Here is a 22,554-nt window from a genome sequence, read left to right on the forward strand (position 1 = left end):
CGACTGCATTGGATACATTTTGTTGCAATATATCCAGACTGGTGTCATGTTCTGGAGGCATATCCGTCAGATTCTTCATATTGAATATTCTCTTTGAATTGTCTTTTTTTTTTTCCCTGCTTGCGAATATCCCCTGTCATGTCATGTCATGTCTATCGATGTCTACTGATGTTTACGATGTCCGATGATGTCTGGCAATTTCCGACGATGTCCAACGATGTTGACGATGTGATGTTTGACGTATTGTTGTCTCATTCTCAGTCTTTATTCTTTATACCTATACCAATTTATGTGTTTACGAGTTTTACGTGTTTGCGTTAGAGAGAGAGAGCGAGGTAGAAAGGAAAGGAGAGACGCAGATTGCATCGTGTTAGTTCATTTCACCTACTGCAATCGTTTTCATCCACCTGTTTGTCTGTCTAGCTGGTATTCCTCTACGATTCTATGGCTAACTAAGTAGGTAGGTAAATCAGCATTACCTAACTGACAGGTATCCTATTGTAGAAATCCTCTCTCTCTTCTTGTGCCGTCAACTGATTGATTGATTGATTGGCCTAGTACTAAGGGAAGTCATTACTCATTGCTGTATACCTACCTACCTATGTATATATCTATGTATGTGTCTATGTATGTGTCTCAATCTATCTATTCATTGATTTAACTATAGAAATGCATAGATGCATGCATGAACCACGAAGCCTAACATGACCACTATCATAGCCATAGCCATACCCATGCCCATGCCCATTCCCATACAAGATCCTTCATTAGAAATTCCTTTCCTTTCCTGTCTTCATACATATAACATATGCAGTGATCGATTGTATGTAATGCATGTAATTCTCGTATAGTCTTGATTGTGTGTTTCCCCCCCCCCCCCCCCTCCTCCCCCTACTGTTACGGAGGTACGTGAATAGGTATCATGTTTCATTCCATTCCATTTCATTTCGTCTCATCCCGCTCCGTCTCAGTAGAAACACTAGCCGGAAACGCCGTCTTCTCAAAAATGAACCCGACGCCGTGATCTTCCTCCTTGAGAAGGGAGAGAAGCACCGGGTCGCGGATCTGGCTGGCCAGATCGAGGCTCTGGTCTGCGCCAAAGGCGGAAGGGTCGATGTGCGAGAATTGGGAGAGATATTGCTGCATCTTGGCTTGGTCGTTGGTCTTATTCTTCTTCCTGCCCGTGTTGTTCTGACGGTTGGTACTTCGCTGGAGAGGATGTGCGCCTCGTCGAATTTGCGCCTCTTGCGCATCGGTGTCTAGTTGAGAGGCTTTGATGAGGGTTGGGAGGTCGGGGAGGTCGATGTCATCATCATCATCATCATTATCATCCTCCTCGTCTTCCTCCGAAGAACAGCTGGATTTATCATCAGAATCTGTTGATGCCGGATGGTCACCGTGGCCGGCCGGCGTTCCCCGTCCGCCACAGTCACAGCACAGAAGATCATGTGTCTGGCATCCTTCGCCCTCATACAATCGAAACAGATCCTTCAGCTCCTCCCGTGAGAACTGCGCCATGCCGCCTTTCTGTTCCATGACGCTGTCCGCCAGTCCGATCTTGGTCACCTGTCGCTGCCAGATCTTCTCCTCCAGCCCGCCCTTGAGCATGATGCGATATATCCAGCAGTGGCGTTTCTGTCCATCTCGGTGGATCCGCGCCATGGCTTGCATGTCCGTCGCCGGATTCCAGTCCACGTCGAATAGGACGAGGCGGCTGGCCCCGATGAGATTCAGACCGGTGCCTCCGGCCTTGGCGGAGAGGAGAAACGCGAAGCAGGTGCTTGCGGGACTGCGGTTGAAATCATCGACGAGCGACTGCCGTTTCGAGGACGGGGTGGTGCCGTCCAGACGCAGGAACGGGAGCGAAAGCGACGTGAGCAGCGTGGCGAGAAGGTTCAATGTCGAGGTATAGTTGGAGACCAGAACGATCTTTTCCGATGTGGTTGTACGCAGGTTATGGAGGAGTTGGTCGAGAACCCTCAGTTTCCCGCTAGAGGAAGGGGAGAAATGACGCAGCAGATTTGGTGGCAGCGTGGAAAGCAGCGCAGAAATCGTAGCATTCGGTGTTTCGTCTGCACTCTTCGCACTGAGCAACGATGGACTATTACATAATTTCTTGAGGATGGTAATGAGATGGAATGCGCCCTCGGTGTTCCCGAGAGCGCTTTGGAAGATCGGGGACGCGAGTACGTGACGGTAGATACTTGCTTGAGTCGCCGTAGGTTCACACAACAGCACATACTCCGTCTTGGGTGGTAGGTATTTAGACAAGATGTCTGCTGTCCTGCGTAGCATGAACATGGACGTGAGATTCCGGAGCTCCTCACTTCTTGCCTCTCCCTTCTCGATGTCCTTCTTTGTTGCCTCGGGCTGCCTACTTCTCACTATAGGTCCCTCGAATTCCTTCATAAAATTCTTGTACGTACCCAGAATCCCAGGGTTGACCAAGTCGACTGCCGCGAAGAATTCACTCAGATCATTCTGAATCGGGGTGCCAGAGAGGATGATCCTCTTCGTGGTATTAAGCGCTTGAATGGCCTGACCACTCTTGTTCTGCAGTGTCTTCAGTCTGTGGCCTTCATCCGCGACGACAATATCAACCCCAGCACCTTTGGTGAGCCCTTCTTGAACGGTTCGCAGCTTTTCGTACCCGACGATCATAACATTGTATGCCTTGCCCATGGTGAAATCGGTCAGTCGTTTCCTCTTGTCATCGAAGACGAACACGCCTATCCGCTCATTTCCCAGCCATTTGCGGAATTCTTTCCTCCAGTTGTTGATGAGGGTGACTGGGCAGACAATCAACGCCTTTTTGACGACTGGAGGGTCTTCGTATATCGGATTTTGTTTGAGCAAGGTCCATAAGAGTGTGATAGTCTGCAGGGTCTTTCCGAGACCCATCTCGTCCGCTAAGATTGCCCCTTCGCCATTGAAATCTCTTAACCCCATGACACACTCGTAAAGAAATTTGACGCCTTCCCGTTGGTGTTCGCGCAAGTGTTTTGCAAGAATAGGATCCACGACAACATCAACAATCCTTTTTCCCTTTGGAACTACATCCGGCCGTTTCATGACCAAGGCACCTGGTGCGTTTGGATCATGCCGGGGAATAGGCTGTGCTACCGGTTTTGCAGAAGAAACCGTGCTCTCTTTCACCGGGTTCTTGAAGACGTTGCCCAGTGCCGCGCTTCTTGGAACGGCACTGTTGAGATTTTTCACTAAAGCATCTTCTTCGCCGTCCTTCCGAGAGTTGGTCCGACTCAGGGGCTTCTTCACGCCTCCAGTTAGCGTCGCAGAGACAGAGGCACCTGGCAATTTTGATACTTGAGCAGAGACAACTGAGAACTGTTTCTTCTGAGGTGCGAGAGGAGACGTCGTCACGCTTTTCTTTGCGCCTCCCAGAAAAGCTCGACCGGACAAGAATTCTTCTTTCGACATGACGGATTCCACCTCGATATCTTTTCCCCCGATCGTCAAAGTTGCTCCAGGTTCCAGAGTCGAGTTGAGTATGATCCGCCCCATGTCTCGGCCTGATACATCCTGGAGATACCCGTATCCTCCACGGATGGTGAGGATGCCATCGCCATCCCAAGTTTTGTGTTTCTTGGTCGTGAATTTTCGCCTAGACGTAGTAAACAGGAGAATGGTTAATGATTTCATATTCTTAACAACCACATTTCCCACGCTAAAATAGAAGCAATAAGGAATGAAAGTTCAAATAGAGACAACGAACCAGAGAACATTATAATAAGCCTCCACTTCCTGAGTAGAGCCATGGTCTTCCGTGTGGGAAGGTTCCACCTCTCCAGGCAAGTTCTTCACCTGGATCAACGGCTTGCGGTACACAAGCTGTGGCCTCGGCTTATCGTTCGTGGTCTTATCCTCGACCACAGAAGTCGATCTTTTCTCATCTTTTGCCGACTGATCCTCCCCCTCACTCAACCGCGGTCGTTTCGACGGGTGAGGGTTCGTAATATCTCCAGTTTGCGCTGCAGATTCTGCTGAAGGAGGCGGCTTTCTTATCAGCGGAGGCCGAAAAGGCTTGAAGACCATGGCGGCCTGTGATGACTTCCAATAAGTCGTCTAGGTGAGCACTTGGACTGTTCCATGCCATGCAGCTCAATACCCGCGTTCTCGCTAAGGTCATGCGCGACGCGACGGAATCGCGAACTCACGTGATCACGCCTGTATTGTCCCGCTTCATTACTATTACTCGAAACGAACATATTTTGATTCTTCTCTGATTTTTACTGCATCGTACTACCGATTGATTGAATAGCCAAAACGGAGAGGATTTCTTATCTACGCGATGGGAACAGAGTCTAGAACCTATCAGCAAGTGGAGATTGACCTGGCGCACTAAGATTTCATTACAATTAGGACGATGTATCGAGGCTATTTCCCCATATTGGCACCAGATAGCACGGTATGTACATATATATTCAAGACATGAAACATATCTGGACATGATATAAACATGGGAGACTCAAGCCTCTATGTAGATTTCATAGAGAAAGAAGGCGGTGGTAAATGATTGACACAACGATTGTGGATACGTCGTTTCCAGTCATGATGGTCGCCAAAACGAATGTCAGATATCACAACGGGATTTACTTTGCGTCATCAGCGAGTTTCCGATCGGTCAGTGGAATGGCTTGTGGTCCCTGGTAGGTGCTCTGCCGGAAGAACCACCAGACGGCGATGAAGATGGTGAATCCGCCGGTGATCAAACTCGCGTAGTTCATGGTCTGTGCATTGGTGGGAAGCGAGGCAGGGAAGCAGAAAATGACAATGAAGGCTACGATGTAGATGCAACTCAGAATGTTGACGATGTAGCCGATCGCACCCTTCATCCAGAAATATCCCGGTGTGATGAGGGAACGACGGTGCAGGACGTGGGGGAAGATGGCAGCAAAGTAAGAGAGGGTCGAGAGTTGGACATAGGAGCCGACGAAGGCGTTAAACGCAGTGGTCGAGCCGACATAGATGCATGCAAGGACCGTGATGATCAGGCCGCAGGCAAGCGTTGCGTTGAACGGATTGTGCATCTTGCTGTTGATGCGGCCAAGCCAGCCGCTGAATGGAGTGGCATTGTCTCGCGCAAGCGTCCAGAGAGTCCGGCCGGCGGTGATGTAGCAGCCGATGCAGGTGATCAGAGTTGGCAGAAACGCGACGATCAACAAGCCGAGGGCACCACCTCTCGTTCCGGTTGCTTGACGGTAGATTTCGGCCAGGGGGAAACCAAAAACACTGTTGACAACCGCGTCGAGGTCCTGGATTGAGTAGAAAAGGGCGATCATGTAGAGGAAACCCGTGGCGAAACCGACAACCATCTGAGCCAGTACGGCTTTGGGGATGTTCTTGCTGGGCCTACGATTCAATTAGCCACACCGACTTTCTCCTTGCCAACAAGAGGGGTCACAGTAAGAGGGGATGAATTTCTTACTTTGGAATTTCCTCTGCCAGATGAGAAGTCACATCCGGAGTGCCCACGCTATATGCACCGTTGAGCATACCAGCGACGAAAACAAAACCCTGACTCGAATAGCCGGTGCTGTTGGACCAACTGCGCCAGACAAACTCGTTCGTGGCATACCCAACACCGTTGACATGGGGCATGACGGCGCAAACGACAATGGTGACGAACACACCGGCAAGAATGAGCACCATGCCCAGGTTTCCGATGTGGGGGAGGGCTCGGTTTGCGAAGAGAACGGTCGCACAGCAGATCCACGTGCAGATGATGAAGCTCACGAAAACGTGCCATGCCTTCGGGATGAAGTCGGGATGGAAGAGCGCATACATGGAAACTGTCTGATTGCCCAAGATTGCCGACATGGAGGCGGCCCCAAAGATCCACGCCAGGGTGTTCCAGTACCCTGCGAACCATCCGCAGACTCGACCATATTTGCCCGCCGTGACAGTGGCCCAATGGTAGACTGGTAACGACTTAGTCCCTCCATATCGAACGAGGGAGCAGAGCTTGAGACATACCACCACTAGCAGATGGCATGGCAGATGCCAGTTCAGCAATCGATGCGGCTACCAACCAGTAACAAATGGACACGGCGATGCTAGATCGACTGTGAGAAGATGACTATACGTTGCAGTCGAGGAGCAAGAAACGTACAACTCATAGATCACTCCTGCGGGTCCTCCATTGGCGATGCTGACTGTCTGAACAAACTATCAGCGATCGAATTGCACGCAAGAAAACACCTCAATGATATGTCGTGCTGAACCTACCACACTCCCTCCTTGAGCGATCCAGGTGTTCCCCGTCGTGACTGCAATTGCACAGATGCTCAGGAGACTAAAGTTGCGCTCGAGCTCCTGGCGGTGACCTGAGGCGTTCACCAGCTCCCCCGAGCCCTTGTCATCATCGACCCCCGATACTGCATTCATTTTCTCCACAGGAATATCCTCCGCCATCCTGACCAGGCCTTCAGCAGCCGTGTTCTGAGTCGAAGGAGAAGCGACCAGGAACGCCGGGAAAGAAGGACGAAAAGGGAAAGGAATGAACGACGGGAGAAAGGAACGAAGGAAATCCGTCGAAAGAAGATATTAAAGAGTGTGAGAATCGGTATGCCCTAAAAGCACCCACGAGGCGTAGGGCTCAATGCCGGGGGCGTATGACCGGCGCAACGTTAATGGCAGAGATAGTGTTCCAGAACAACATTCATCGCGATAGATATCCTACTGTCGCTTCCCTTGGCTATCTATGTAATACATGTCCCTAGGTAGAAGCACGCGTATTGGGCAGATTTGTTTGCCCTTATCAAGAGGGGTTGCTGACGGGCATCTCATTGCCCATGTCGATTGGCAGGGAGGAGGCTCAATCTGTGGAGAGGGAGTGCCGCCAAGCGGAACCATCGCCCAGAGGAGAAACTCCAGCAGACACCACCCAACTCACTCTCGACCACCAGACTGCAATACAAGTGACTACCTACCTACTCGAGTCAAGTCAAGAACCCCGGAACTTGAAGATAACAACACCTACCTAATCTGGCGTGACTAGGTGGCTCGTGCCACTCACGTGACAACTCACTCAGGACAAAGTCGATCCCAATTCTATTATCCCCTTCAATTACGGAGTACTGCAAACGATTCCGGAGTTCGGAGGTGAACGCTGCTTATCGAGATGCTCCACCATCTTCGCTGCCAAGCGGTTTTCCGTTCTCATTTCATTTCCACGAATGCCACCGGTGAGTCTCCCTCAATTATGTACCAAGAAGCTGGCAAGTGTCTAGCGTTCTACCGCCCAAGGTCCTTCCCTCCGCCTTACCGAGAATGAGATGGTCGACTAATTTATGATCCATCCTCCCAGGCATCCCCTTCCGTGGCCCCCTCAACTTTCTAGTCGAACTCGAATCTGATAAAATACTATTATTAGGGAGTTTCGGTTCTCATCGAAGACTGATCAATGCGCCTCACTAGACCATAGCTCACGTCACCCTGTCCCACACAGGGGATTTCCAACATTTCGGGCCGGATGAGACCTCTGCTACATCTTCCGGGCTACCTCTGAGCATGATTTCAGCGTTCACTCCACTACGTATTAGTTGAGTGTGAGTTTCTTATCTCTTTCCTGTCTTGAGTCTTGGCAGCAATTTTTCTCCAGATCATTTTTTGGGGTAACTTCGATTAAGGTTTGTCTTGGAGTCAGCGACCCACACAATTGCCCGAATAAGAAGCAGACTAAATTAGGTAATCCAGAATAGGTCCATCCCAGGAAATTGTCTCCATCTTTCAGCAGGACTCGGCATCGCTCCGTATTTGCTCGCGACAAGTCGCGCGACACCACCCCTTGACCCAGTCGACTGGCTAGCACTACTGGCAGCCGATCCATCCCTTTGGACTTGTGTTGGGAGGAGCCATAGATCGGTTCAAGAATTCAGTCTGCGATTGGATGAGAATACGGCATACTATACGGAGCACTCCGTAAATGTCGCCCACACAATTACTTCAATTGCTATCCTACGTACGGAGTACGGAGTACAGCGTTGCCAGATTCATTCCGTCCGATAGTCTTTGTCCATGTCAGACCAAATGGCGTCACAAAGTTTAATACTAGCTCAAGTGATTCGTCAGCAGAGGTCGACATGCAGGACCGGAGACTCTACCGTATGTACGGAGTACGGAGTAGGGTTTTATGCAAGCATTGTTGTAAAGTAGTATTGGCTGCCTACATCGGTAAAGGTCCTTTTTTTGAGTTCTTCGTTCCATGGGATGGCATGTCAGCGAGGTTACAGGATCTATCGAAACACCATTATTTTTGGCCTTCAGAGATCCTTCCTGGAATAGATATGAGGTATCGCGTGTGCTGACACATACAGCGCATGGAGCATTGACTCGAAATTTACCTTCCGCTCCAGCCGACATCCATGCTGCAACCGAACCTTGCAGGGAAATTTTTAACCTTTTACCCTAAGATCAGTCCCATCAACCTGAGGACCCCGATAGGCTCGAATACACTTCCTCCGATCCTGCTTGAAGACAACATTCGGTACACGGACTGATATGTAATTATACTTCTTCCCACCCCTCTTCTCGATTTTCACTCATTTCGGAGAGTCGAAGCAGCAGACGTCGACGAATATGATCGACCACTGTCTTACGTGGTGAAATCCGACCGTCTGTCTGCGACCCTGTCTTTCGTTTATAACCGATCCATCGAAAAGAGAGAGAAGAAGAAAATACCAAGATCGATTCTTGGTTCACTAGACAATTCAAGATGGTGTGGTCGATGCCGGGTTTTGCGGAAAGTTTCAGGCGAGAGTCGTGGGCTTTGTACAGTGTTGGGATTCTTGGAGCCGTGCTTCGATAGTGAGACGACCAAGGGCACCAGACCTTTTCGAGCCTTGTTAACAAATGGGAAACTACAGCATCGCAAGAATTCGACGACTCGGTATACGCAATCTGCAGGCCGATGACTTCTTGATGGCGTTTGGCGTGGCGTGGTACACCATCTTATGTGTCGCCCTCAATAAGGTTGCATCTGGAGGAGGATCGAATTTGATGACGCCCGCCGATATCGCGGCCTTGACCCCAAAAATCCACGCAGAGAGAGTACGAGGAAGTAAATGGGTGTTCGTCTCTGAGCACGCATTTATCCTGACCATCTGGAGTTTTAAGGCCTGCATGCTCGTGATCTATTTCCGTATCACGTAGGCGCTCCTCTTTCCCAATCACCCCCTCGTTAGCTTGGTTTCCAATGAAACGCTGAGATCTTTACGTTTGTGATATAGAGATGGACTCCGGCAAAGACGTCTGGTCAAGTTTTGTGCTATCTATGTCGCTCTTGGGTTCGTTGGCACTGAGCTCGGCTTGTTCCTCAGTTGCATCCCACTGTCCAACTACTGGGCTGTTCCCGCTCCGAATCGTAAGTCGACCTGCCCAATTTGTTCCTCGCCTTCCAAGCTGACTTCTGGCTTTCTTTCTTCGTTCTTCAGCCCAATGCTCCAATTACCAACACTATGAGATCATTCAGGCCAGTTTCGCCATTACGGCCGATATCTTCATGTTACTCATCGGTTTTCCACTCATTCTCCACATCCGTGTGCCTCTGAGGCAGAAGTTAATTTTGGTCCTCCTGTTCGGTATGGGGATCTTCGTCATTGTGGCCGCCATCTTGACCAAGATATACTGTCTTGTCCCGAGTCTGATTTCTTATGTCTACATGAACTGGTACTTCCGAGAGGCGACGGTCGCCATTCTGGTCACCAACCTGCCACTGGTCTGGTCTCTCCTCCGCGACGTCTTCCCGAGTCTGAAGAGCTGGACGGGCGGTTCGAAAAAGACGACGGATCGGTACACTGCACACGGCACTGCCTGGAGTACTAAAGGGACCGGTACTCGTCAGTACGGGGTGGGCAGCCAAGTGCGCTCCGCCTACGATATGAAGGACTTGGACCCGATGCCGCAAAAGGAGCTGGGCTCCACCAGTGCGAGTCAGAGCGATGGGCGCGTGGACATGAGCAGCGATGACGGTTCTGCTCGCGCTCTCCGCATCCACCAAGAGATTACTGTGACGGTGGAACATGATAACCGAGAGTCGGGAGTGCCTTCCCAGCTGTGGGTATCAGAGGGCCATGCCACGTCTCGATCTAAGACGCCGTCTCCTTAGATTGCAACGTGTTATGTATATAGTTATTGCATGATTGTCTCTACGGTCCAAAAAGGGTGTCTACGTGATGGATTGGACGCATAACTTTCCCCGTTTATTCCCTTACTTTCTTCTCCTCTCGCCCCTTTACCTTTCTCCATGTGGCCGAACGTATGATGCGAAGTCAGCGCGCAGATCTGCCTGATAGTGGCCCACAGTTGCTGAGCGTCAATGGCTTTTCAGGAATAGCAACTCCCAAACTCGGCTCACGCCTCACGCCTCACGGTCCATCTGACGATCCTCCTGACGCAGACCTCTCTAAGAAGTTCGGATACTCGGCAGTGCTTTTGACAGGATGCTACAGAGTACGGAGTACTCTGTACTCCGTACTCTGTATTGCGTGGCAATGTGGACGCTGATCATCACGCCGATAATGGGGCCGACGTGGATATTGTCCACACCCCCAGGTTCTCCGATCGGAGTTCACCCCAGTCACTTCGAGGCCATCTCATCTGGAAAATGGCTTGGCAGTGGTTCTACGGAATACGGAGTAGGCTTGGCAATGTTGGCATACTCCATCCTTTATCTTGGAGAGGTTCCGAATCCTTAGAACTATCTCCTGCGAATAATTAACGCGAGAAACTGTGGAATCAACCATGAAGCCAGCCTACCTAGGTAATTAGTCACAACACACCCCTGCCGGCTGCAAGGGACCGAGAATTGTGGGGGAAACTGGAACCACCTGCAGGCTGCAGGCGACTCCCTGGTCGGTATGGAGAACAGCACTAAATCGGTTCGTCGGGCGGTAACCGGCAAGGTACGGAGTACTCCGTACGGAGGACCGGAAAATCGAAAGTTTTCACCGGGGAAGACACCCAACTTACAGAGAAAGCAAAAGGACGAAGCGAAGAAAAGAAACAGCTTCTTACGTTCACCGGCTTTCTTCCTACATCCATAAGTCTCCCAGACTCGAGCCTACGATCCACTGGAGCCAAGCCCTAGGTTTGAAGATTCAATAGATCACAACATTGGAGAGGGTTAGTGCAACATTAGCCTCGACTTGCTCAAGTCAATGACGCCACTGATCATCCTTGTGAATTGTTAGCGAGTCGGACTGCCGGCCATGCTCTCAACTGCAGGGATCTTCGATCTCCTTTCTTTAGTCTATGCACCGGGACGGATCATAGAACGGTGCTTTGAGCAGAATCAGATCTGAGAGCGGGGACGGTCCAACAGCCCGTCTATAATAATACTATTTATTATACTACCTTCCACACCTGTCAACTTGTCAAGAGGAAACGAAACATATCTCCCCGTGTGTCAAATTCTATAGTTTTGCTGCCGGGCGCTTCCTAGAGTCAAAAGACTCAAAACCAGATCCTTCTTGACGACTCTGTTCTCCTCGCGGAATATTCCGTATCCGTACTCCGTACGTAGTACGGAGCACTCATTCCGTGGGACAGGAAACCAGGGTCCCAGTCAGGCACCCCCAATCCCATCACTCCACCGGCCCCCTGGCGACCTCCCTAGGTACCGAGTATTACTCCGTACGTGGTTGGGTACCAGAGAAGAACATGCCCATGGCCCCGTGCAAGCGGGCCTGTTCCACTGGAGCTGGGTTGCATCAGGGCGATTCCTAAGATTAGGAACCCAATTACGTTGACTCGGTAACTACGGAGTAAATGCTCAGCATAACGCAAGAATATGTTTCCAGAAGATCATTCTTTATATTGTCAATAACACTCACAGTAGGTCTAAGGATTACAGAGTATTTATCCTGCCCAGTCAATTTCACTACCCATCTGGAGAATCATCATCATTAGGTATTATTATTATTATTATTATTATTTAATTTGTGCATCACTCCAATTGACATACATACATACTCAAGAAATTTCCTGCGTCTTTAGTCCTAATACTATACTAAGTTTAGTACATACAAAGCTACCGTAGAATTCGAGAATAGGAAGGAGGAAAAGACACGAAGGAGACTATTTGCTCTCAAGATATGTAAAGAGACTTTTTACGTCAAAGGACAGAGAGAGGGGTTGTCTTCCCTTGAGAACAAATAGAGCTTTTTTTTTTCTCTTTCTCTTATCACCTTCCCGATACAGCATCTCCAATGTACAGCAAAGCTGCCCATATCTGCTATGATAATACGCCAAGGCCCGGAGAAAGAAGGTACTGAACAGTACATTCTACCCCGCAGTAAACACCCCTCCAACCTTAGGTACAGTACCTTTGCCTTATTACTGTACAAACAAAGGGCATTAATGATTTGGCAAGCATCTACCTAGGTTAATTAATTCGAGCTCGAATAAGTTAAGACGGAATCGGACTGGACTGGACTGGATTGGATTGAATTCAATTCAATTCAATTCGAGTCCAATAATTAATACCCCGACAGTGAAGAAAAAGAAGAGGAGATGCCATCCTCCTTTCTCGGCCTGGAAGGCCTGCATGTCTTTATCACCGGTGCAGCTGGGGGGATTGGCAGTCAGGCGGTGCGGGAGTTTTTAGGTAGGTTCGTTCATTTCTTTCTTCCATATATATCATCCTCAGCCTCTGTATACTGCGATCTCATCTTGAATGAATGGAATGCGATGTGTCTTGTCTCTTAATTACTGTTTGAAGGATATACCTTTTATATAATGAATGAAGAAATGCGGTTTCTTGATCCACGAATTGCTACTTGTCTGTGAAGCTTGTTATTGTCTTGGAGTCTAAACACAGATCATGTGGACTAGACTATACAGTTATAATCTGTCGTTGTGTTTCGACTATCCTCTGGTATCTATCTGTTATTTGTATACTGTATATTCCTACGACTCTCCTGACAATCCCAGACCAAGGATGCAACGTCACCGCACATGACCTCCGTCCGATCCAGCTCCAAGTCTCCGATCCAGCCCGCCTGCACACCCTCACCGGTGACATCTCGGACGAAGAGTCGATCCAATCCTCCATGGAACAAGCGCGGAAACGCTTTGGTCTGATCAACATCCTCATCGCCAATGCTGGCATCACCGACGAGAGCAATGCCTACCCCATCTGGGAGATGCCCCTGGACCTGTGGGAGAAGACGTACCGCACCAACATCCGCGGCACGTTCCTCACCATCAAGCACTTTCTGCGATCTGCGCGAGCCGCGCAGGAAGCGCAAGGGGGAGCGGAGTTGGAGAACTTGGCCATCGTGGTGACGGGCAGCGAGACGGGCAAGTTCGGCCAAGCAGGTCACTCCGAATACGCTTCTGGCAAGGCCGGGCTGCAGTATGGATTGATTCGGGGGTTGAAGAATGAAATCGTTCGGTTGAACCGCCGTGCACGAATCAACGCTGTTGCTCCTGGTTGGGTTGATACGCCGCTGATTGAAGGGCGGTTGGACGATCCAAGAGAGCTGTGGGCTGAAGCTCAGGCTACGTAGGAGTGCTATCCTCAAAGACTTGTCACCTAGATATATACTGACTGACTGCTATAGGGTCCCACTCAGAAAGATCGCCAAACCAGAGGATGTCGCCCGTGCGATGGCCTTTTTGGCTTCGCACCGCGCGGCGGGTCATATCTCGGGGGAATGTCTCAGCGTCGACGGTGGCATGGAGGGCCGTTTGATTTGGAGAGAGAACGAAGTCGTCAGAACTTCTCCTGACGATGATAGCAAGGACGCAGTGTCCGGAGTACACGCGGAGACCGGAGTCTTGCAGAGTATCCCCCGGCCACTTCCTAAACCGGCGAGAAATAAGATCCGGGTGGCCATATCTATTGATTTGGACGCTGTTTCTGGATGGTTGGGGACAGGTAAGAGCAATACACGCTGCTTTTGGTTCTCTCTTTACGCATCACTACACCAGAAATGACGTTTGCTCGCTACATGGTTATATTCAGGCTATCTGACGAATATCAGGATACTCCTCCGAAAACGTCCTTGCTGACTATTCTGCCGGCTTTTTCGCTGCCCGTGTCGGCGTCCCACGCCTGCTGAAGATGCTCAAGAAAGTCGGCCTCGCCGACCGCGTGACCTGGTTCATCCCCGGCCACTCTGCAGAGAGCTTCCCCGACGAAGTTCGGCAGGTGGTCGAGTCCGGGTGTGAGATCGGCCTGCACGGGTATGCCCACGAGGGGGCATATTCCCTTACAGTCCAGCAGGAGCGTGACGTGCTGGAGAAGTGCATCGAGATCGCGACGCGACTCACGGGCAAGAAACCGGTGGGATATCGGGCGCCGTTGTATCAGGTCAGAGAATCGACTTTGGATCTGCTGGAGGAGTATGGGTTTGAGTATGGTACGTCCTCCTATCATGACCATCACGATCATCCTAATAACCAATGCTGAAACAGATGCCTCCCTCACCGACCACGACTGTCATCCCTTCTTTGCCCCTCGCCGACCACCCCTGCAACCCATTGACTACAGCAAACCCGCCTCCAGCTGGATGCACCCGGTCCCTTCGCCCAGAAGCAGCAAAGAAGAGTCATCAGACGACCGCCGACCGCTCGTCGAAGTGCCCTGCAACTGGTACATGGAGGACATGACACCGATGCAGTTCCTGCCGCACGTGCCCAACTCGCACGGGTACGTCGACGTTCGAGTGATCGAGCAGCTCTGGCGCGACCGGTTCCTGTGGATCCGCGAGAACGAGGAGAACCCCATCTTCCCGTTGCTCATGCACCCGGATACCTCCGGGATGGCGCACGTCATCGGCATGGTGGAGCGGATGGTCCGGTGGCTACAGTCGTGGGCGGCGGCTGGGGAGGTGGAGTTTTGTCAGACGGGGGAGATTGCGAGGTGGTGGAGGGAGCAACAGGAATAAATAGATATATACATACATGTCTATAAATAGATAGATATATGAACATAAATAAAGCGGGTATCTACCAACGTCTATCTATCTACTAGGGATCTGAGATTGAGTGATATGATCGATCGATCTTCCATATGACCCAACATGTTTTATATTTCTATATATAGTAGGCTAAGTAGAGAAGGGTCAAGCCAACCTCAAGTATAAACATATCATATCCTTCGTATCAACAATATAAACTGTCTTGTCTATATTACATGAATACATGTTGCATTGTGTACATACATGATCATCGATCAATAAACAATGAATCAAAAGAATCTATCAAAATCGTGGAAACAAACAATCCCACATTCCCAAAACGCCATGCCATGCCACACCACGCTAAAGACAAAACAAGACAAAAACCAAAAACCAAAAACAAAAAAAAGAAGTACAAAAAGTCTTTATCTCATAACTTCATCTTCGTCGTATCAACCAATCCCGTCAGGACTGGGAAACATGGGAATCAGAAAACATATTTATGTACGTATGTATGTACTTCACTCATAAAGATCCATATCGCCGCTATTCTCCTCAATCTCGGCGATCGCCTCTTCCGAATCGACCATGTCTTGGTCATCTTCCATCTCGCTGTCCGTATGGTTGGGGAGGACATCGATGCGCCCGTCTCTCATGACGACTTGCGCCGTTTCGCCCTCCTTGATGGCACCGCGGAGTAACAAAACGGCCAGCCGGTTGAGGACTTCGCGCTCGATCAGCCGCGACAGGGGACGCGCGCCGTAAGCGGGCGAGTAGCCCGCGTCGCCGAGGTAGTCTTTGACTTCTTCAGTGCATTCGATCTTGACGTCTTTGCCGTTCTGCTCCAGACGGCGCTGGATCTCGCCCAGTCGGAGGTCGACGATCTGCCGGATCTCGCGCTTCGTGAGACGGTTGAAGATGACGATGCTGGAGATCCGGTTGAGGAATTCGGGGAGGAAGTAGTCGCGCAGTGCGCCCATGACCAGCTCCCGTGTCTGAGGCTCGATCCGGCCGTCTTTGGCTGTCGGGCGGGAGAGGAATTCGGCGCCCAGGTTGGAGGTCATCACGACGATGCAGTTCTTGGCGTCGACAATCCGGCCTTGTCCGTCAGTGATACGTCCGTCGTCCATGAGTTGCAGCAGCACCGTCAACACCTCCTTGGCTGCCTTCTCGACTTCGTCAAACAGCAGAATCGAGAAAGGACGGCGGCGCAGATTCTCCGTCAGCTGTCCACCGGCATCGTGCCCAACGTATCCCGGCGGAGCACCGATCATGCGGCTCAGAGAGTGCCGCTCCTGGTATTCGGACATATCGAACCGGATCATGGCCTTGGGGTCGTCGAACAGGAAATCCGCGAGGGCCTTGGTCAGCAGCGTCTTACCCGTGCCCGACGGTCCACAGAAGAGGAAGCTGGGAGGTGAGTTGGGGTTGGCCAACCCGGAGCGTTGCAACCGGATCGCATTGGACACCGACTGAACGGCTTCCTTCTGGCCCACGACGATCTTGCCAAGATGCCTCTCCATGTGCAAGAGCTTGTCTTTCTCCGTGGTCTTGAGTCTCGTGACCGGGATACCGGTCCATCGGGCGACGATTTCGTTGATCTGGTCGGGACCGACTGCATCAGCCAGGAGCGTCTCACCGTTCGTGCCGAGACGAGCCCGTTCTTCGGCATCCGCTCTCGCTCTTTCTTCCTCGAGCCTCTGGATGAGAGCCTGGGTCTCAGGAATAGCGTAGTACTCGAGATCGGCGGCGGTCTGGGTGTCTCCCGAACGCACAGCCTCGTCTCTCTTGACCTTGAGCGAGTCGAGCTTCATCTTGGCATCCTGGATATCCTTGCTGCGTTTCTTCTCCCGCTCGTATTTCTCGCGCAGCGGTCGCAACTCTTCAGACACATTGGCCGCTTCTTGCTTAGCCGCCTCAAGACGTGCTTTCGAGGCCGGATCCTGCTCCCGCTCCAGGGCATGGATTTCAATCTGCAGCTGACGCAGCTTTCTCTCCAGGTTGTCGAGCGCTTCGGGTTCAGACTCGCGTGTGACGCGGACTGCAGCGGCGGCTTCATCGATCAGGTCCACTGCCGAGTCTGGTAGTCGTCGAGCAGTGAGATAACGAGCTGCAAGCGTGGCGGCCGCGACGATGGCACCATCAAGAATGTTGACACCGTGGTGAACTTCGTATTTCTCCTTGAGACCTCGGAGGATGGAAATGGTCTCATTCACCGAAGGCTCTTTCACCAGGACTTGTTGGAATCGTCGTTCAAACGCCTGGTCCTTTTCGATGTATTTGCGGTATTCTCCCAGAGTCGTGGCGCCAATGCAGTGAAGCTGGCCTCGGGCCAACATCGGTTTCAGAAGGTTGGCAGCGTCCATGCCTCCTTCGCCGCTAGATCCTGCACCCATCAGAAGGTGGATCTCGTCGACGAAGAGGACGATCATTTCGCGCGACTCTTCGATCTCCTTGAGAACGCCCTTCATGCGCTCTTCAAACTCGCCTCGGTACTTACTGCCTGCCACGAGCGATCCGACATCGAGGGAGAGAAGCTTGCAGTGGGCCAGGTTGGCGGGGACATCTGCGTTCACGATCCGGCGAGCAAGACCTTCCACGATAGTGGTCTTTCCGACACCAGGCTCTCCAATGAGAACAGGGTTGTTCTTCGTTCGTCTGGTCAAGATGCGGATGACTCGTCGGATCTCTTCTTCACGGCCAATGACAGGATCGATCTTTCCCTCGCGAGCAAGGGCAGTCATATCGATGGTGAATTTCTTGAGATTCTCGTGTTCCTCCTCCGAATCGGCGGTTTTCGAGTCGACCCTCCGGTTGCCGCGAATCTGTTGCACGGCGGTGTCGATAAGCTTGACGTTCGGGATGTTGGCATCCGCCAGGGCCCGTTGGATCTGGCCGTCTTGGGCGAGCGCCATGATCAAGTGGTCGACCGCGACATAGCTGTCTTTTTGTGTCTTGGACAACTCGGTTGCGGACCGGATCACCTTGGCGAGTGCAGGGGAGACGGCCACCCGTTCTGGCGGAGGATCTTGGCTGGGTTGGCGGACAAGCAGCTTCATCAGCGCCCGTTCCAAAAGCTGAGGGTCGCCATGTGCCCGTTCAACGACTTGTTTGAAGAGAGGCACACTCGGGGCTTCACCCGGTCCTGCGGGTTGTTTCTCGGTCTCGTCTGCAGGCGGGTTCAGCAAGGATATTGCGAGATGGAGGGGAAGGATCTGCGAGTGCGCATATTGTTCGGCGAGGTTATTCGAGTCGAGGAGGGCCTTATTGGCCCTGTCTGTAAATTGAGCGCCGTTCATGGTGAATTGTAGAGGTCAGGTCGGTGAAAGCGTGTATGTGCGTTTGTGTGTGTGCAATATTAACGAGAGAGTGAATGAGGTCTTCAAAACGTCATATGTAATTCGCCCTCCACGGGTCGAAAAAAGGAGGTAGAAAAACCCTCGAGTAGATTCCAATCTCGTGTCAATCTATGTCTGGAGAAGTGAGAAAAGATAGGATCGAGGCTGAGAGAGTTGGAGGGATAATATAGGCTGGCGTCAACCCTGGAGGACGTTTCCGGCGTCCTCTGGATGGGCCCCGCGGGTGCCCGCTGCTTCGCCCGCCTTCCACCTTGTTCTCGCACCCGCTGGCACCATCGACGTCACGCCACGTGATCTCCGCCGCCCAGTCGCCCGCGAGTCATGATCTCATCCTGAGGAGTCGACTTCTGGAAGGGGTTAACACGAGGCAACTTTAAGGCTATTTTAGGTTGCCGTGATGAAATCCATGGATCTGTGGAGGTTCTTCTTCTATTTTAGTTGAATCTCGAACCCTGCCCGATGGAGTTAGGATGAAGCAAGACATGGAACCGTCCACTCCGTTTCTGGAGAGCGCCTCTTGATCTGTTACTTTACCCTTACGACAGAGAGTTTCTCCTCATAGTTCCATACCTAGCTAGCTACTAGAAAAATCAAACTGACAATCTTTGGTTTGGATGATAGTGATACGTACAAGAGATCCTGTCATCGTATACGATGGTTTGACAGACAGAATACAAAATCGACGATGACTTTGCCCCTCGTTTTACCTCTTTAGGTATAGTATGATGTCATCGCTGCAGTCTTAGTCATCATACTGTTTCATAATCACGTGATTAATTTAAGTCACGTGAAAGACTCTTGGCGGCAAGGCCTCAGGCCCTCCTCTGGGGCAGTCATCGCCTGCATTTACTTTCATCGTAAACCGTGTCATCCTGGTTGGAGCCTGGAGGACACTAACATGTTAAACTAATTCTTTAGACAGGTATTAGTGCCGCCCTCAGGCCCAACAGGGCTGCCTCGTGGCACAGGAATGGTCGAACGGGCCGGCCCAAACAGAAAATGGCGGCGGGCGGGTCTGCATATCCTGTTGTCAACGACGATCACGATTTGTTGTTGCGGAATGTACGGAGTACGAGTACTCGTTCACTAACCATCCAACTGCTGCGACTCTGCGACATACCTCAAGGAAACAAGAAATTGAAAGGCCTGTCGTATCTCGGGAAACCAGGATTTAGCTGATGATGACGTCAAGTCAAGAAGAGAGGAGTTCCTTAGTCTGACGCGAAGACGCGCCATACAGCTTTCGTTCTGTTATCACTAGAGCGAGGAAAAATCCCTACTAATGCACAAGGATCCTTTACTCAAAAGTATGCAGGGATAAAAAGGAAAGCGTCTACCCTAAGAGACGGGATCTTAGTACCTACCCACCTAGGTATGCAACATATATATCATATCTTGTGCGGGGGTCGTTTAACATCGTCCACTATCCAGACAGCATCCCACCTCTTCGTCTCGAGCAAACCTGTCATTGGACATGGATCTGCGGAGAGGCTGCAACCTAGATGTCAAAGCTCAAGGAAAGGAGATTTGGTTGACGGTTAGAGCGCTTCGTGACGAAAAGCAATCCACGTTTCTCAGGCACCACCCAACGTCTACACTGCCAGTCGCCACACCTAGACTCCCAACCAAGGACGATGATTGCCTCATCCAGCGTACCTTTGCCCCCCCTTGCGCGGCAAACTCGCCTCGATGCATGGTCCCTACCGAGGAGGCGTACCTGAGCCTTTGCCGTTACTCGCTGTCCAGTCAGCTGCCCACCTCCACACCCCCTTCGCTCGTGGTTCCTCCTGCCTCAACCGCATGGATACCAAGATTAGGTTTTCAGAACCAGGTAAAATCCTTAACCTGGAAATATTTTAAGCCTTTCGTCATAAAGGACAGACAGTCTTGTTTGCTTTTTACCTTTTTTTTTATTTCCTTTTTTATCTTTCTGCCATCGCTCGAGCTCCTAGCGCTGCAGGGTTTAAATATCTATTTAAATACTGTAGTCTCGTCCCAATCTGAAAGTCTCCCGCTTGCGTGATCCGACGCATCTCTTGTGTGCTTGACCAGTCACCACAATTCTAGTAAATCCATTGGATTAGAACCAATTTAAACGATTTGATTTGGCGTGAAACATGTCAAACAAGCCTATTTTTGTCGCTACCCATCCCCGGGCATGCTCCACTGCGTTTGAAAGGGTTCAGTATTTTCCCTCCTCTTTTATCACCTTTTCATTTTTATCAGCTTGAAATTTTCATGCGCAGGCGAATATTCGCTGACTACTGTCCCGACAGGTCTTTATGACCCGCCGTGATACGCTACAATGCATCCACGAACCGTTCGGCGATGCCTTCTACTATGGCCCCGAGAGGCTCAGCGAGAGATATGAGCAGGATGAACAGGCTAGGGTCGCCAGTGGCTTTAGCCGCTCGACCTTCAAAACCATCTTCGATCGGATCGAGAGAGAATCCGCTGAGGTCCGATCATTCTTTTGATGTCTTTGTTGTCTCATACTACCCTTGCCAGTCATTTTTGTTCCTTCTCTTGTGAAATCTCCACTGGAGCGGCTGTGACAGAGTGACACGGCTGTGGAGAGACATTTTGACGTGTTTTGCCTATTCTACCTAACCATCGCCATATGGAGGCTATTCCATGTTTACTCTTACTTTCCTTGACGGAGCCACTGTCGCACGCTGCACACAACCATCTCCTCGTGTTTGTCTGTGTTACTCGAGGTCGGTAGATCGATGCTTACCTTGATCAACAGGGAAAGCGCATCTTCATCAAAGATATCATCCATTACCTAGTGCCTCCGAACGGCAAACCGGCCAGCATCGCCCCGTCTCTGCTGAAGGTGAAACGCGGAATCGGCACGAACGGAGAAGTCAACGGCCACAGCCACAGTCACACCGATGTAGGGAACGGTGTGACTGTCAACGGGAACGGGGCTTCTGGCAGCTCTAGCAAGCCCTACCCGTACGGGACGGAGTCGGAACTGGGCAATCCAACCGTGGTGCCCACCGAGCTCCTATCCCAATTTCACTTCACCTTCCTCATCCGCGATCCTCACTACAGCATCCCGTCGTACTACCGGTGCACCATCCCGCCGCTGGACAAGGTGACCGGGTTCTACGAGTTCTACCCGTCCGAGGCGGGCTACGACGAAGTGCGCCGTGTGTTTGACTACCTGCGCAAAGTCGGCCTCGTCCGGCCACGGATCGCGACCGACGGCGTCGACAAGGATGCTTCCCACCGGAACGGATTGAACGGCTCATCGACAAACGGTGGTTACCACGGTAAAACTCAGGGCGTGGAAATCTGCGTAGTGGACGCCGATGACCTGCTGGACAATCCGGCCGGGATGATCGAAGCGTTCTGCAAGAGTGTCGGCCTGAAGTACGAGCCGGGGATGCTGAACTGGGACACGGAGGAAGACCACACTCTGGCTAAGCAGGCGTTCGAGAAGTGGAAGGGCTTCCACGATGACGCGATCCAATCTAAGGGACTGACGGCCCGTTGTCACGTAAGTTGCCAGCATTGCATGTGTCTCCATGATGAAACGAAAAAAAAAGGAGGAAAAATACTGTTATCACCACGGATTCGGAGCTAACGCTAAGATTTTTATTTTGCTGATATTTCCAGAAAAAGAGCTTCAAATCCGAAGAGGAATTCGACGCTGAGTGGCGCGAGAAATACGGCGAAAAGGGCGCCAGAATCATTCGCGAGACGGTCAACCGCAACATGCCGGATTACCTGTATATGAAGCAGTACGCGATGAAGGTGTAGCTGGAGACACCTAGCTGGAGCTAGCTGGCTGGCTGGACGTATCTGGAGTCAGATGGAGGCGCGAACGGACGAACGAGCCCGGAACACGACGATGATTGATTATATTATCCCTATAACGGACGATGTTTGAGGATTACTGACTGAATGGATGGAATCGTACTTTCGTTAATTGCTTATTGCTGATGGAATGGATGCACGGGAGGATAAGGAGAAAAACCAACCTACTTAGTCTTAACTACAGTATTAACTACCGTCGTCAGTTGCTTAATTGCTTAATTAACAGTTTTTTGCTAATTAATTAATTCAATTCACTGCAATACAATGAATGCAGTTCCATCGAATTGAATCAACTCCATGTCCAATCAATACAACATAACGGAACGGAACGTGCGTGATAAGAGGGATCTACATCTACTCCGTCCATCTATAGATATCTAACGCTGACCATAATAATGAGTTTTTCGACAGGGATTATTATTAATTAGTCTTGGAATAATAATTAA

At 50.9% G+C, this 22,554-nt stretch overlaps 7 protein-coding genes across 7 annotated transcripts; 4 read left to right on the top strand and 3 right to left on the bottom strand.

The window, feature by feature from the left end:
- Positions 1–942: 942 nt before the first annotated feature.
- Positions 943–4,053, bottom strand: VTN77DRAFT_7975 (uncharacterized protein; the record flags this gene model as incomplete). The annotated part of the gene is made up of 2 exons (XM_069424421.1): positions 943–3,622; positions 3,734–4,053. The coding sequence occupies 2 exons, from the start codon at positions 4,051–4,053 to the stop codon at positions 943–945; spliced, it is 3,000 nt and encodes a 999-aa protein (XP_069274969.1).
- A 557-nt stretch (positions 4,054–4,610) lies between these two features.
- Positions 4,611–6,405, bottom strand: VTN77DRAFT_7976 (uncharacterized protein; the record flags this gene model as incomplete). Its single annotated transcript, XM_069424422.1, has 5 exons — positions 4,611–5,370; positions 5,447–5,939; positions 5,995–6,074; positions 6,131–6,177; positions 6,247–6,405. The coding sequence occupies 5 exons, from the start codon at positions 6,403–6,405 to the stop codon at positions 4,611–4,613; spliced, it is 1,539 nt and encodes a 512-aa protein (XP_069274970.1).
- A 2,329-nt stretch (positions 6,406–8,734) lies between these two features.
- Positions 8,735–10,126, top strand: VTN77DRAFT_7977 (uncharacterized protein; the record flags this gene model as incomplete). Its single annotated transcript, XM_069424423.1, has 4 exons — positions 8,735–8,826; positions 8,886–9,167; positions 9,249–9,382; positions 9,453–10,126. The coding sequence occupies 4 exons, from the start codon at positions 8,735–8,737 to the stop codon at positions 10,124–10,126; spliced, it is 1,182 nt and encodes a 393-aa protein (XP_069274971.1).
- Positions 10,127–12,531: 2,405 nt separating this feature from the next.
- On the top strand, positions 12,532–14,912 carry VTN77DRAFT_7978 (uncharacterized protein; the record flags this gene model as incomplete). Its single annotated transcript, XM_069424424.1, has 5 exons — positions 12,532–12,625; positions 12,952–13,525; positions 13,584–13,900; positions 14,007–14,384; positions 14,440–14,912. The coding sequence occupies 5 exons, from the start codon at positions 12,532–12,534 to the stop codon at positions 14,910–14,912; spliced, it is 1,836 nt and encodes a 611-aa protein (XP_069274972.1).
- Positions 14,913–15,445: 533 nt separating this feature from the next.
- Positions 15,446–18,223, bottom strand: VTN77DRAFT_7979 (uncharacterized protein; the record flags this gene model as incomplete). The annotated part of the gene is made up of 1 exon (XM_069424425.1): positions 15,446–18,223. One exon carries the CDS (start codon positions 18,221–18,223, stop codon positions 15,446–15,448), a length of 2,778 nt encoding a protein of 925 aa, XP_069274973.1.
- A 1,534-nt stretch (positions 18,224–19,757) lies between these two features.
- Positions 19,758–20,306, top strand: VTN77DRAFT_7980 (uncharacterized protein; the record flags this gene model as incomplete). The annotated part of the gene is made up of 1 exon (XM_069424427.1): positions 19,758–20,306. One exon carries the CDS (start codon positions 19,758–19,760, stop codon positions 20,304–20,306), a length of 549 nt encoding a protein of 182 aa, XP_069274974.1.
- A 94-nt stretch (positions 20,307–20,400) lies between these two features.
- Positions 20,401–22,051, top strand: VTN77DRAFT_7981 (uncharacterized protein; the record flags this gene model as incomplete). Its single annotated transcript, XM_069424428.1, has 4 exons — positions 20,401–20,463; positions 20,560–20,742; positions 21,033–21,788; positions 21,908–22,051. 4 exons carry the CDS (start codon positions 20,401–20,403, stop codon positions 22,049–22,051), a joined length of 1,146 nt encoding a protein of 381 aa, XP_069274975.1.
- Between the last annotated feature and the right edge of the window lie 503 nt (positions 22,052–22,554).

Source organism: Rasamsonia byssochlamydoides (genome assembly GCF_041956645.1).
Source record: "Rasamsonia byssochlamydoides strain NRRL 3658 unplaced genomic scaffold VTN77scaffold_67, whole genome shotgun sequence".
Classification (NCBI taxonomy): Eukaryota; Fungi; Ascomycota; class Eurotiomycetes; order Eurotiales; family Trichocomaceae; genus Rasamsonia; species Rasamsonia byssochlamydoides.